Source organism: Rhizophagus irregularis, chromosome 14 (assembly GCF_026210795.1).
Source record: "Rhizophagus irregularis chromosome 14, complete sequence".
NCBI classification, from domain to species: Eukaryota; Fungi; Glomeromycota; class Glomeromycetes; order Glomerales; family Glomeraceae; genus Rhizophagus; species Rhizophagus irregularis.
The window spans coordinates 1098669-1114772 of NC_089442.1; the positions used below are offsets into that span (position 1 = coordinate 1098669).

General features: G+C 26.6%; 3 protein-coding genes across 3 annotated transcripts; 2 read left to right on the forward strand and 1 right to left on the reverse strand.

Moving 5' to 3' along the window:
* Positions 1 to 2727: 2727 nt before the first annotated feature.
* OCT59_005930 (uncharacterized protein) lies at positions 2728 to 3619 on the reverse strand (the record flags this gene model as incomplete). The annotated part of the gene is made up of 4 exons (XM_025314978.2): positions 2728 to 3154; positions 3218 to 3265; positions 3335 to 3471; positions 3537 to 3619. 4 exons carry the CDS (start codon positions 3617 to 3619, stop codon positions 2964 to 2966), a joined length of 459 nt encoding a protein of 152 aa, XP_025183885.1. The 3' UTR covers positions 2728 to 2963.
* Positions 3620 to 4807: 1188 nt separating this feature from the next.
* Positions 4808 to 5086, forward strand: OCT59_005931 (uncharacterized protein; the record flags this gene model as incomplete). The annotated part of the gene is made up of 1 exon (XM_066140940.1): positions 4808 to 5086. One exon carries the CDS (start codon positions 4808 to 4810, stop codon positions 5084 to 5086), a length of 279 nt encoding a protein of 92 aa, XP_065997779.1.
* Positions 5087 to 10830: 5744 nt separating this feature from the next.
* Positions 10831 to 13845, forward strand: OCT59_005932 (uncharacterized protein; the record flags this gene model as incomplete). Its single annotated transcript, XM_066140941.1, has 8 exons — positions 10831 to 10867; positions 11054 to 11226; positions 11310 to 11780; positions 11876 to 11965; positions 12176 to 12349; positions 12427 to 12544; positions 12740 to 12903; positions 12964 to 13845. The coding sequence occupies 8 exons, from the start codon at positions 10831 to 10833 to the stop codon at positions 13843 to 13845; spliced, it is 2109 nt and encodes a 702-aa protein (XP_065997780.1).
* Positions 13846 to 16104: the final 2259 nt, after the last annotated feature.

The window sequence follows — 16104 nt, forward strand, 5'->3', positions numbered from 1 at the left end:
AATGAATAGATAGTATCCTTATTAATATTCAAATAATTTTATAAAAAAATTATTATTATTTTTAAATCTTATTTAAAAAAATCAATAAAGACATGATTGATGAAAAGGCAATTTAGTTATTTTCAATTGAATTTATTTTAAATAAACAACGTGGCGAATAATGAACATGAAAGATTATAAGAAACCATCCAATTTATTATTTCCGTCTAAAAAAAGTCATATCTAAGAGAAGAATTTCTGTAGAATTATTATTATTAATTTTTTTTTAAGATGTAATGATTGATCGTAAATATAGGGTTAAATAAAAATATATGGTTTAATAAGTTTGAATGAAAGAAATTATTACGTAACGTCGTAACGATTTAGTGTAATAATAAATAAGGAATATATCAGGCGCAAATTATTTATATGGAGACTATTCTAAATGGCAGACAAATTTTTTTAGTTAGATTGGGATATTTTGGCTACTAGTTCAAGTGGAAATCATTTTCATAAACTCGAAGAAATAACAAAACTTCCAATAATTTTAGATTTAGAATGAAATCATCGTCAATTAGATAACTATGAAAATTTTACTTTGACGAAAAAAAAAATCTCAAAAATATTTATGTGCGTATTAAAAGTAAATAAATAAATTGATAATCATAATTACTATGATGACTTATATAATAAACGAAAATAATCAATTCAGTTAATAAAATCTAATATGTTCTGTAATAATTACCGTTTACTTTTTATTTTATTTTTATTTTGAATTATTTAGAAAAAAGAAAGTAAAAAAAAATTTAAACATTTCTCAGTAAATTAATAAGTTTTTTTTTTCGTTTCTGGATTTTTTTATTTTTTTTATAAATCAATTATCTCAAGAATAATATAAAGGTTTTTAGCGTTATGCAAAAAAAAGTAAAGATTTAAAAGAAAGATGAAAATCTTGGATAAATAATGAATGATTATAAGAAATATATAATGGTTTATTCATTTTCTTGTAAAAAAAAATAGATTTTATTTATTATTAAAAAATATTTAATAACGTTCATACAGAATATGTTTTTTTATGAAAAAACCAATAAAATATACTGTATATAATTGTTCATTGTAAAAAAATTACTAAATACAATTATAAATTTAGTACAAATTTTTTTTTTTTGTAGAAAAAACCAATAGATAAGATCTCCCTTTTTTTTTAAAAAAAAAAATTTTAAAAAAATATAATAATAAATCTTTTTTCTTTGTTGAATAAATAATAATAAATAAACACAATGCCAGCAAAACTCGCCCTAATTGTGTAATTCATTCAGTTTCCGAATGAGATATCATAGCAATAATTTTGTAAGAATTCTTCAGTTCCAAAATGGATTCTAGATTTTACGTCTGGGATGTACTCAGATTTACGGGAAAAAAAATTTGATCTTAGTGAAGAACCTCTTCATGATGATATTTTGGAGGTAACTCATAAACTTTCAATTAATTGTTTAAAAAAAAAGTATTATCATCTAATAAAAAATAAAATAATTCTGTTTAGAAATTATTATTTATCGCGGATGTGATTTGTAGCTAGTCCCGTTTGTCGCATGATTTATGTAGTAGTCATGAGATTTATACTTTTTGATCTCTAGAGTGGTGTTGGTCTGGAGTAGCTTAAGGTTAGGTTAGGATTATACTTATTATTGAAATTATAAATGTAACAAATATAACTTATCTGAAAAATCAACTATTCCTTCGTGCCAAAGATCATGATAATGCAGGCCAAAAAGGGATTCTAATGCGGGCCGGAATTTTTTAAATCGCGATTACCCTTTTGCATAAGTATGTTCTAGGCGTCTAAAAAAAATTTCACTAGCTACAAAAAGAGAACAATAGGATGGTACAATATATACGAAACACGTCATACACAATTTTAAAATTTTCGCACACACAAAATAAGAAAAATCAGGAGGATTTTAAAAAAAAGAAAAATATTTTTTTTACTTGATTTTATTAATTTTAACTAGATCAAAATAATAAATATATTATTTATTTTACAATATATATTACGTTCGGAAACTCAAACGAATGCATGTTGGCGATTTTCAAGGATTGGTCATTTGTTAAATAATTTTTTTTTTAAAAAAAAAAATTATCGCCAATGGTCATATATGAACAAATTTAGATGATTTTTTTTATCTTTCAAAAAAAAAAACAATTAATATTTATTTTAAAAAAAAAAGAATTTTAGAAGCTATCATATCATCTATATCAAGTTCTTCGAACTATTTGACTCTTGTCGTTTATCCATTAGGAGAATATCTCCTAAGACCTCTAGTAAATAAGATCTTCGGTCTTATGATGACGGTTGACATATATAATAAATGATTGTTATCGATAACATAGATCATGTATCGTAGAGACCACTATTCTTTAGGAACGAAGTTACTAATCTCTCCAGTGACCGTCTTGCCGCTTAACCACGCTTTTTTATTCATTCTTTGACCGTTCATATACAAATCTATAGTTTTACTAAGCAAAAAATGTATATAAAAAAATCATGATGATTTTCAGAGGAACGAGAAGAATTATGAAGGATGGAATCTAGTATCATTTGACGAGATGTATGCAAAAAAAATCCCCACTTCCTTTGGAAGGTCCATTTCATGGACTGATTTTCTGAGGAACGAAGAAAATCATGGAAGACCGAAGCTCTTATGATAAGGGTTGACACGTTTAGTATAAAAAATAAGTGATTTTTTTAAATAAAAATCAATGCATGAATTTTATTTAATTTTTTTTATACATATTAGCAATTATTTATCCAGAAAGTACATCTGTAAATCTAACATCTATAAAACGTGTCTGATTCACATTTAGATAAATGACTTTAGATCGTAGAAATTGGGGAACTTACATGAAGCTATCTGAGCTGGTGTCACACAAGAAATATCGCCTTTTTTCTTTGGCTCAAATCGTAAGAGCAGTTGGGGTTAAAGTTATTTGTCGACAGGGTCCTCTTCTGATGATGATTCGTCGGTGAGACATAATTCAAATTCTTCGTAGTCAGAAACATTGTCGTCCTCTTCAGATAGATTCTCTTCCTGTAATGATTCTTCGTCAGAACCTACTTCTTGGTATGTTCTTCTTAAAAAGTTTGCCAGGTGCTCCAAAGGGGTGATATTTTCCTCTGTAAAAAATAAATTATTAAAAAAGTATAATCTAGTAAAGCAATATTAAATTTAATACTTACTTCTTGACATAGAAATGTGCGATTTGAACCAAATTTCGTTCCGAAAATCTATTATGTAATATATAGTAACCTTTAATACAGATAAATAACTATATTCAAAAATAATAATAAACAAACCTCTTCCGTCTTTATTGAGCTCTGCCCACTGTTCTTCTAATCCTTCAAAACAAGGTGGAATTTCGGGAGTTGTCAAAATATTGTTCGATGGAGTGTCTTCTGAAGTATTGTTTGAGGTCGAGGTATTACTAAAGAACCTGTAAATAAAAAAGTTGGTATATCAGATGGTATAATATGCTTTGGCTTATATATCTAATAATACCTGAGAAGTAGTAAATAAAAAATAACCAATGAAAAAATGATAAAAGGAAGAAAAGGAAGAACGGTAATGCAGCAGAGATTCATTTTTTTTTTTGATGAGATGAGCGTCTTGATAAAAAATTGTGTGACAGGACCATTTATATATGACGCGCTAGGCACGTGATAAGTCACGTCAACGTTACAGTCGTGACAACTGACAACGGTGACATCGTTGATAATCACGTTGAAAGATCGTGGTCGTTAATACTAGCACGTAGAATATGCGAAAAAAAACCAACGAATTAATATTAAGATTATATAGGGTATTGAAACTTTCAATTTTGGAAAAAAATTTCTGGAAAAAATTCTTCGTCCCCCGCAGCGATGGTGCAAAGTCACGTAAATTTGAAGAGACGTCAAACAAAAAGGAGATTGAAACAACAGACAAAGAACAATAATATCAAAGCTTAATGATGAAATAGAAAAATATAAACGGACGATAACAGATTTGGAAAATCGTGTTAGAGAATTAGAAGTGGATGTAACGGTGAAAGAACGAATAAAATTAGAGAAGAAAGAAGAAGTGAAATAGTTAAAGAGCTAGAGCAGAAGAAGAACCAAGACACAAGTTCACAGAACAAAAATATTCAAGGAAATTCGTGTCAAACAAAGAAAAAATTCTCTAAGCAAAAGACAAAAAATATCCAAATGGAAAGATCACATCCGATGAGAAATTTCTGGATAATAATTTTGCCGAGAAATCACATGATATGACATTTTACGATTTTCCGTGGTTCTTGAAAGATGAAGATATATACGAAATATACGAACATTTAAAGAAAAACATAAGATACGTCGAACAACTAAGAATTGAAAAATGCTATAATATAAGATGGTTAAGGCTAAACTTCGTTATACCAAAGCTTACGAAGATATATATAAACGAGGTGGCAATAACAATAAATGGCCGTAATTACTTCTTCAGAATGTTTGACACGAGAAATAAAAGACAAATTTAGCTGGCAAGCGTTCAAGAAATTAGAAATACGAAGGAAGAAACTGACGGTACAATAATCAAAGATCAGATAGATAAAATAAATTAGAATATATTTGATTTTGTTAATCCTAATTATTTTTCCGAAAACCCGCCATATTTAACAACAAAAACGATATGATGCAAGCCATATAAAAGTCAGCAATGGAAGAAGACTTAGGAAAGTACATCAAGTAAAGAAACGAGACGATTTGATAGATAAAGACGGGAACTTTAAACAACGGAGAATTCAAAAAACTATGTCGATGCCAGACACGAATAACAATAATTCTTCGGGTCAAGAACAATCTTTAGAAGCTTCGGTAAGGATAGAGAATTCACCGGGTAATGGAAAAGACAAGGTGGAAGAATTTAACAAAATATTCAGTGATCGAGTTAAAAGAGTTAACGAAAAGGCAGAAGGATCCACAGGTAAAAGAAATTCAAAGAAAAAAGAAAGTGTATTTATGTATGGAAGTAAACGTATTGTACCGCAGAAAAGGGAAAAAAACTTTAGAGACGGAAGTTTTGCCAGATAAAAGAAACGTATTGCAACCGAGCAGGGTGAGATGACAGTGATTAAACATCAGACGGACATTTTTAATCTATTAATTCTATCTAGTATCCCCGAAAAAAAACTTAGCTAGTGTAATTATGTTACGAATGACGATACGAATCTTTTGCATAGAATTGGTATAGATGGACGCAAATTCTCTTTTATATAATATAATATTTATTTTGTTATTTACTTATTGCTTATTCCTTGAAGTATTATTTTAATTTATCATGATTAACAGATTAAATTGGTATTTGATGTATTTGATGTTAAAAAAATTCTTTCTATAAACAATAATCCGTTCTAATTTCACCATACATCGGTTTCAGAGTCCAATTATGATTCAATAATTAGTAAATCAGTTGTTGATACACTATAATTGCACTTCCTTCTACTGTGAATATATAAAATAATATTTTTGATTGTCATTATTTTATAATTTTTCAATAAACTTTGTCATCTGACTTCTTGATTTTTATTAGCCAATAATGAGGCTATTTTAAATAATTTAAGTGCAAATGAAATTAATGTAATTGAAAAATCGAAACATTTATTGTAATAAATTTAATAATTACGTCAGGAGTCATAAATCCAAACATCAGGTTTCCTGTAAGGGTGGCTACCGACCGGGTTGCAACCATAGTTGTGATCTAATTTCAACGGTTGTAAACCGATATTTGATATATGGGTTACATAAAGTAGTAAGGTTGCAATATTTACGACATATGGAGTTGTAAATGGTTGTAATCCAAAATGTTGTAATTATTACTTACGGCAACCAACACTAATTTCCTGTATACAATTTTAGCTATTTATAGACTCTGAACAATCTTTTAACTAATCATCATTTGTATCAAAAAAAAAATCATGGGGAAACTACGTGTTTGAGTTTGAGGGTATTGAATTTATTTACTTCAATTTAAAGAAATTATTAGTAATTTTTGAATTATATTGATATATTGAATACTAAACTACTCCAGCACTAAATATCTCAACTATTTGTAAGAGATTTTAATTTTATTTTAATATTTAGGACTTTACTTGATACATGATTTTTTATTTTGTAGATTTTGCTTCTAGTTATTAATGTAAATTTATATTAATTAATAAGCTATTATTTGCTGCAATTTAGTAATTTGACTATTTTTTATATATTATGTATTTTAGAACTAGTGAAATGCATTTATAAATACATTAAATATAAAAAAGAGAGAGATATATATTTTATTGTGTTAATGATCATAACCTGGGTCTTGATGATGATTTGGAGATAATTAAATGATCGATAATAATCTGATATAAAGAAAAAAGGAGATGTTAACCTATGATCACTCAGATAAATGAGTTATTGAATTACTAGGCTGATATCCACGCTTACTCAGGCACATATACCAGATTTCATCTGAACTCACAAAGAATCCCGACAAATATAAGTATATTTGGAAAACCTTAGACATATATATGTGTGAGCAGACCCATGAACTAAATCGTAAAAAAGCCTTCATTGCAATTAAAGCTCAACCTCCAAATTTGAACACAATAACTCACCAATTATCTAAATAAATTCCTGGTGATAAAATAAATTCCTGTTGATAATTTTCAAGAATAAAACAGTGTCAACCTGATTGCAATAACGATTAGTATATAACAAAATGACAAATTTCAACAATTATATAAAAATATTAATTGATATATTTGTTTTAGGTCTAAATCACTCCTATTTATATTAAATTTCTACAACTATTCTACAAATGTTTACTCTACCTTTTCAATAAAATAACTCATGATGAGTATAATTATTAATATGAACAATATGAACAATTGCAAACCCTGATTATTTACATCAGAATCAAGATGAGTCTTAGTTACTAATTTCCACAATGAAATGGTTTGTTATGAGTCACAATAACTATATTGTATCGAAATTTCTGAATATATTTTAACGTGTTTGCTGTGCCATAATATTTCATAAGACTTTCTGTGCATGTGATTTGAGCTAATAAGTATATATATTTTATAAATAAAAAATTTTTATGCATGGTAGTTACTAGTAGTTTATACATATATAGCAAATCATTAATTAGAATGAGTACAAATTTTAGATAACTACTATTAGTATACCTCTAGATAGGCGAAATGAAATAAAAAGATAGAATCTATAATTACATAATTTTTTTTAAAAAAAAAAATCCGTAATTTTTAAATCATATATATCAAATTAAAGTTCTATATTGACTCCATATAGCCAAATAGAAACTAGACTGTCAAACAGAAAAAAATGCACAGCAGTCGACTATAGTCACGGGATATTCACATGCCAGGAAGCGTTAAAGTTGCTAAATCAGAGGTTTCAGCAAAGAATTTGAGCTTATTATTAAATATTAGTAATTAGGATATTACATATCATTTTTTTTTCTTTGATACATTGTTGGTACAGTACTTAGTGACGAGCCATTATGATCTATGTCCAAAAAAAGAAATTATTGACATATTTGTATTCCCAAAACTTCCTTTTTAAAAAAGCTATGCGGTGTAAATCTTTTTCAATTTCGAAAAATCCGAAATTTCAAATTTCAAAACTTTATTATTATAAAAGGAAATTATATTCCATTATAACAATATAAGTACTGTATAATTATTATATAATTTTTTCTAAGATTATCTTAAATCACGGATAATGATTTTGCTAAATTAAATTTCATGAATGTACAGTATATCTTTTCTTATGCCATTTGGTTGGAATAATATCAAAAAATGAGATTACTATAGCTCACAAATTGACTGTTAAAAATTTATTGCGAATTTATCAGATAACTTTAAGAAAATGACGATTAGTGATAAGGATAGTTTTACGTCTATATTCTAGAACTAGTAAAGGTGGTAATAATAACAAAAAGAATAAGAAAAGTAAAAAAAAAGCAAATAGTTTGTTAAGCTAAGCATAGTTAAATGTATTTATTTATTTTTTTTTGGACTAGTCAAAAATATATTATATTAGTTAATAACAAAAATGTATGTTATTTTGGTTTGTATACTTTATTGAGGTGACGCTTAGCGTTAAAATTGTGGTCCCGTGATTTTTCGCAGGGTCACAATACTAATAAAAGGATTTTTTTTTTTTAGAAAAAAAAGAATATACGTTACATATGTAAATTTTTCTGTCAAATTTACCAGTATTAGTATTAATTAATATTAAAGAAAATATTTTGAAAGACCGGAATAAAATAATAGATAAATTATAATAGGAATGTTAAACTTAAGATGTATGTAACTTATTTTGTAAAATAATAGCTTTTATTGAAGTACTATTGATACTATTATATTCCCTTGTAAATGGATTAAGTAATCAAGAAGTATAGCGTTGATCGATTATTTCCTTTAGATATTAAAAGATTTGATAATTTATTTTACTATATTTTTCTGCTTCATCAAATTGCTTTTTAATTCTTCATTTTCATCTAAAATAAACAATCTCTATAATTCTTCTATTTCAATAACACTTGGTATGGATTTGAATCCTAACATATTTTCATCATCAGTAGTATTTTTTTGTACTTATTTTTTATATGTTATTTATTTTTTATATTTATATTTAATATATAAAATAATGGTTTCGTAACTTTTCATAACATATTTGTATAAATGACCTTTAATTAATTTTTTCTTAAAATATAGGATATATCTCAAGTTTAAGGATATGTAAACTTGATACTATTTATCTGCGCCAATACTTTATAATATACGTGTAACGTCTGGATTTTCTGCTTAAATGAGTATTTAACAAAATATAAAATAAATGCGAAATTTATTCCTTCATATATTGAAAAGACATCTAGTGTCTAAACCTTTTTTATTCATATAACCATATTAATTCATATTCGTTATTATTAATATTGTTTACTTCAATGATTCTTGTTTATTAGAATAATTAACAAACCAAAGATAGTTAGTTTGAAAACAGAATAAACTATATATCAGTTCAATGTATAGTTTCTTTGGAATTTATGTATATGAACGGTATGTTACTTGAAAAATGCGTTGTGTAACAAGTAATAATTTATTTTATTTCTGTTTGTTTCTTTTAAACACATCTGTGATTTTAATCTATTTTATATGGTTCCATTAGTGCTCCGCGAAATTCGGGTCTAACCCAGATAATTCAACCCGAGTGAATTTTAAATCGGGTCGGTATTAACAATTTTAATAACCCGTGACCCGCATGACCTGACCCGTCAGGTCGGGTCATTCATTTCCTTGACTCGGGTTTTGACCCGAATTAGACCCGGATGATAATTAAAATCACTGATCACATATTGATTACGCGTTAATATTGACTACGTTTATATAATATTGTTAGACGAATGAGGTAGTATATCCCCACTTAGCGAAAATAGCTAGAGACTACCTTGCAATTACAGGTATGTATATGAATTATTGTTATTAATTATTAACATTATATTAACTAATAAGTTGATTTTGATGGTTAATAAAGCCCATTAGAAAGAGTATTTTCCAGTGGAACCGATTTGATAGCTGCAAAAAGATGTAGTCTTTAAACACATGCATGTTCTAATTGTATCTGCTTTAAGTCCTGGCAGACGCAAAATATAGTCAAATTTCTGTTAAAGCAAGTGATTTTATAGTTCAAATATAAATAGGAATTGAAGATATTGTTAAATTCGTGCTTAGCATTAATTTTAATAAGAAAAAGTTGTGAGACCTATATGATTATCTTGTAGATCAATTGCCTTGCATTAATGAAAAAATTATATTTGAAAAAAATATTTCTGATATATTACTAAGAGTACAGTATATTATCCAATATATATATTGAAAATTACTAAAATTTCGGGTCTAACCCGGGTTATTCGAATTAAATATATTCGGGTCGGGTCAAAATCGGATCATTTCTATTTTTGCCAGGTCAAGTCGGATATATTCTCCAAACCCAACCGAATCCGACCCGGTAGGAGCACTAGGTTCCATGTGATTGTTTTTTGGCAAGAACATTTGTCCAAAGTCTTTTATCATAATTATTCTCCTATTTGGTACATGTTACAATTTAAAAAATAATACAGTAAATATCATTTTAAATAAATATATTGATAAATATTTTGAAATTTGGTTATGCTTGCACTATACATTCCATCAATTTAGTTATACAAATTCCATTACGAGTTACGACCTGCGTTCTTAATTTCCTTTTGCTATTATTCCAAATAACCTGACTCTTAATAAGTAAAAAAAAAATCACACATATTGGAAAAGCTAAGAAATTATTTAAATTTCTAAAAGAATAAATACATTAAATAATATTTAATGTTCCTGATTACTTAAATTATGACGTTAAACAATTTAAAAATTTAATTATAATTTTAAATCTTATCGTTGTGCTACCCATGACAAATTACTTAATAAAATTAGCACAATTCTGAAAAGCGCGATAAATATATTTATTTAAATTGATTATTTATTTCATTTTCATAACCTATTACCTGTTAAAATGTACGCAGTACAATTTGTGTTCAGTTACTGTTTGACAAATATTGGGCGTATTGGGCGTAACTTCCTATACAGTCACTGTCATACAATGATTATTAATCTTATTTAAAAATTTGTGTAACGTTAACGTAATTTGTTCAACATCACCTATGTTGATCACCATTAACGTTGAATAATTTTTTCTATTAAATAATCTTTATTTTTTTAAAAAAAAATTTCAGAATCATGTCATCTCAAGACAATTTTGTATGTAAATATTGTGGTAAATTATATATAATGAGATGGATTAAATGGTGCAAACAATGCCAAATAGATAATTTAAGAAATAATTTTAAAAACTGGACCAGTGGAAACGAAAAAATTGATGAATTAATTCAAGAAATGCAATTAAAAATTAATCATTTTGGAGATATAATATTTGAATGGATACCATATAATCAATTTGAAGACATCAAAGAAATAGGTAGAGATGATTCCACTGCACTATATTCAGCAATATGGATTGATGGCCCATTACAATATGATGATGATGATAAAGAATGGACAAGGGAATCTAGTGTAGGAGTTTCTTTAAAGTGTTTATATAACTCACAAAATATCACCAATGAATTTTTAAACGAGGTATGAAAATATAAATTCTTTGTAATTTAATTTTTAAAGTAGTACTTTTATTAAAATTACTTTTCATTATATAAAATGTGTAGGTTAATTCACATCCTATTAATTATAATAATATAAGCAATGATAATATTCCTAAAATATGTGGAATAACCCAAAATCCAGAAACAAAAGATTATATTCTGGTATTTAGATGTTGTTATTGTGAATACTGTGGCAAAATATATACAAATTTAAGATATAACATTTGTATATGTTATATGAAAAATGATTGTATCAGTGGAAATGAAAAAATTGATAAACTCATCCAAGAAATGCAATTAGAAAATATTGGTAAATATGCTGCATTTTTTGAATGGATACCTTATATCCAGTTTAATAGTATTAAACAAATAGGCAAAGATGATTCTACTACATTATTATATTCAGCAATATGGATGGATGGGCCATTAGAATATATATATGAAGAAAAGTCATGGGTAAGTGTGCCTAATAAGGAAGTTGTTTTAAAGTGTTTATATAATTCACAAGATATTATCAATGAATTTTTAAATGAGGTATGAAATTCTAATTTTTTTTTGTAATTCAATAATTTATTTAATTTTTAAAATATTTGTTTACTATAATAATTAAATAATATATGTTTTAACAGCATAAATTACATGATGAATATGATTTATTAGATGATATTCCAATAATATATGGAATAACTCAAAATCCAGATACAAATGATTATATTATGGTACTTCAAGATGGTTATTGCAAATACTGTGGCAAAATATATACAATTGAAAAAAATAAATGGTGTACAACATGTCAAATAAATAATTTAAAACAAAATTTTATAAGCTGGACCAGTGGAAATGAAAAAATTGATGAACTTATTCAAGAAATGCAATTGAAAATTAATGATACTAATGATGTAATAGTTGAATGGATACCTTATAACCAGTTTATTGAAATTAAAGAATTGAATAAGAATAGTTCTGGTACATTATATTCAGCAATATGGATGGATGGTCCATTAAAATATGATACTTCTAAAATAATGTGGGAAAGAGTGCCTAATAAAGAAGTTGTTTTGAAATGTCATTCACAAAATATTATCAATAAATTTTTAAATGAGGTATAAAATTTTAATTTTGTGTAACTTAATTTGAGTGCTTACAATATATAACATTTTATATATTTATGTTTTAACAGATTAAATCATATACTTTTTGTAATTATTTTAATGATGGAATATATGGAATATCCCAAGATCCAGTTATAAAAGATTATATTATAGTGTTATATATAGATAATTATTGTAAAACCTGTGGTGAGATATATATAGTAGGTAGGAGAAGATGGTGCATGTTATGTCAAGTAAATATTTTAAAAGAAAATTTTGCAAGGTGGACTAGTGGAAATGAAAAAATTGATAATTTTATTCAAGAAATGCAATTAAAAATTAATAAGTTTAATAATACAATAGTTGAATGGATACCATATAACCAGTTTAATTATATTAAAGAAATAGGAAAAGGTGGGTTTGCTACAGTATATTCAGCAATATGGATGGATGGTCCATTAAGATATGACTATAATAAAAAGGAATATAAAAGAAAGCCTAATGAAGAAGTTGCTTTAAAACGTCTAAATAATTCACAAAATATTACTGATGAATTTTTAAGTGAGGTATGAATTTTTCCTTAAATTAACTAATCTTTTACAATATAATAACTTTATTTTTACTAGGTTAAAAATTACTCTATTAACCATAATGAACATATTCTTCAAATATATGGAATATCACAAAATCCAAATACAAAAGACTATATTATAGTTCTTCAGTATGCAAATGGTGGAAATTTTGATAATTATATTAATGATATTATAAATTGGTTTTGGTTTGAAAAATTGATAGCATTAAAAAATATTATTAAAGGGCTAAAAAAAATTCATGGAAATAAAATGGTTCATCGTGATTTTCATACTGGAAATATATTAACATCATTTGATCTTGACTCTTGTTATGAACTTTCTTGCAATACTGCAAGTGATATATATATTTCAGATATGGGTTTATGTGGAGAAATTAGTAATATAGGTCAAACAAAAATTTATGGAGTTATGCCTTTTGTAGCACCTGAAGTATTAAAAAGAAAACCTTATACTCAAGCAGCAGATATATATAGTTTTGGTATGATTATGTATTTTGTAGCAACTACAAAACAACCTTTTGCCAATTGTGCTCATGACAATATATTAGCATTAAATATATGCAATGGAATTAGACCTGAAATAAATGAAAAGGAAGCTCCAAAATGTTATATTGATTTAATGAAAAAGTGTTGGGATTCAAATCCGGATAATAGGCCAAATGCTATTGAAGTAAGTGAATTGATTGAATTATTTTGTAAATCTTGCAATGCATCAGAAGATATGATAGAAGATGAGAAAATTGGGAAACAATTTGAAGAAGCAGAAGAATATAGAAAAGCAAATCTTTTATCAGTTAAAAATAGCAAATTAACTACTCAACATCCACAAGCTTATTATACTTCTCGATTGCTCAATCCATTTACAAAAGATCTTTCAAATGATACTGATTGTTTAGACTGTATGATTGATGATTGAACTAAAGTTAGTATAATTATTATTTATTTTTATTGCTTCAGTCAAATAGTTTAAAAAAGTAATTACTGTATTTATTGAATGTTGGTATATATGATATATATGATAATATTTGCTTTGATAATATTTGATATATTTTTTATTTTATATTTATATCATTATTTGTAAGAATTATTGGTCGTCCTTGTAATGATGATAAATCTTCCACACATCCGTCCATATTTTTGAAACTTCAACAAAGTTTTAGAAACAGTAAATTTGCCAATATTAATTTTACATGAGGATTTTAAAATTCTATTTATCATATTATAGCATGAAATATAAAAGGTCAATACATTATGAAAACTTATATATTCTAATTACAATTTGATCCTAAACTCCTTATTTTATATAGAATGCAACAAATTTAGCCTACTTATTAAATATTAACTAGGATTTAGGAAATTATTAATATTTTTTTTCTTTATTGATTGATATCATTGTATTTTGCTCAACACTAATTATAGAGTATTATATGTGATTTTTTTTGCATAAGTAAAATTAGTTTGTAATTGAACAAATAAAATACAAGATTTGAATATGAACTTATTGAAAGTATATTTATATTTATTATTAACTATAAGCAAATTATAATCATCATAACATTTTTTTGATCTATTATTATTAGCAACAATTATATATTGTAATGAAATTTTAAAATTATTATATATTTTACAGATTTTACTTTTAATTGAATATATAGAAAGTAAGTAACGGAAATTGGCTAAGTAAGTAATATAAGGTCACATGATCTATTACGTTACTTCTCTTATATATTAAAGGTGTGGAACGTAAATTTTTTGGTAAATACTTTATGTTACTCTTATTGCTAGGGTCTTTGATCACACGACGGATTTAATATTTTTGATTGGCCAAATTGGCCACATGATTCGCGTCATGTTTATTTGTTAATGAATCTTGTTTTCAGTATAGGTTCATTTCATCAGTTCTTTCGGCCTCTCTTTTATTTTTATTTCTAACTTTGCATTCTGCTTACGCTTTGTTTCTTACTAACTCTATTTCATCATTTTTAGGTAGTTCTGCAATTAAGGTTCAGTTGTTTTTCACTTTAGCTTATATTCATTATATATTTCATTGGGTACAACAAAATAAAATCATTATTTTGGGTGCGAGCATATTTTCAACTAGCTCAACCTGTTTGTTAGGTACCAACACCTGATATTCCGGTAAGGAGAAACTTGTGTTTTAGATTTGAAGCCTTTACAGATCAATATTTTACCAATAATTCATAGATATTTACATATGTCTTTCTCACATATAGTGAGGATTTCTCATTCACTGGAAGATTCAAATCACTAGGATGTTTAATTATATCTTTGGGACCAGGTTCTTGAAACTGGCGTTTTGTTGTTGATAACTGAAGTTGGTACTGTAACCGAGCTTTATTGTCTGAATCTTATAAATGTAAGTGAAAGGGTGTTAGCTCACATGCTTCTAGTAATTACACATCCATTTATTGATATTACCTATTAATTTTCGTCTCTTAGTAAATACTTCAAAGGTCAGAAGTTGATATTTCCCTAGTGGTTAATAAAAAAATGTTGCGTTAGAAACTGGCTACATATTGGGTTACTAGGAGACTAAAAAAACAAAATTAATTAATATGTATCGAATATGAAAAAGCTTTCATGTATTTTTTAGATTATGGAAAAAAAAAAACTCTTTCCCCTTTCCGTTTTTTTATTAAAATTCTGCAGTATCCTATTTTTCTCACGAATAAAATAAAAAAAAAATTTTTTCCAAGAGGAGAGGACCACGAGGTGGCCTCTACGGAAAGGCTTCCTCTCACTTTAACTGTTCTTTGAAAGAGCTAGAGATGGAAAATAGTACTATCTCTATAGAACATATGCCTCTAGAGGCTATTTCTTTTCTTTCTTTACAAAATACTTTTCGAAAACCCACTTCTCATTATGAATATAGTCTCCTTATTTCGGTGGAAAAATTTCATGTGAATATTAATAATCGTACCGATTATAATAAGATTTACGAAATAAGACGCTCAAAAAGTTACTTTTTTGAGCTGGCCGATCAATTTTCAGGCACCAATGATATTCATCTTATCATACACACAAATGATTACCACATGCAGACTAAACCGATTCGGTATACTTCATCGAGTCCATTTCCCAACAAGAAATACCAAATTAGTAAAATGCTCACGCACTTCTTTTCCTTACAACGAGTGATTCCACGTAGAATACA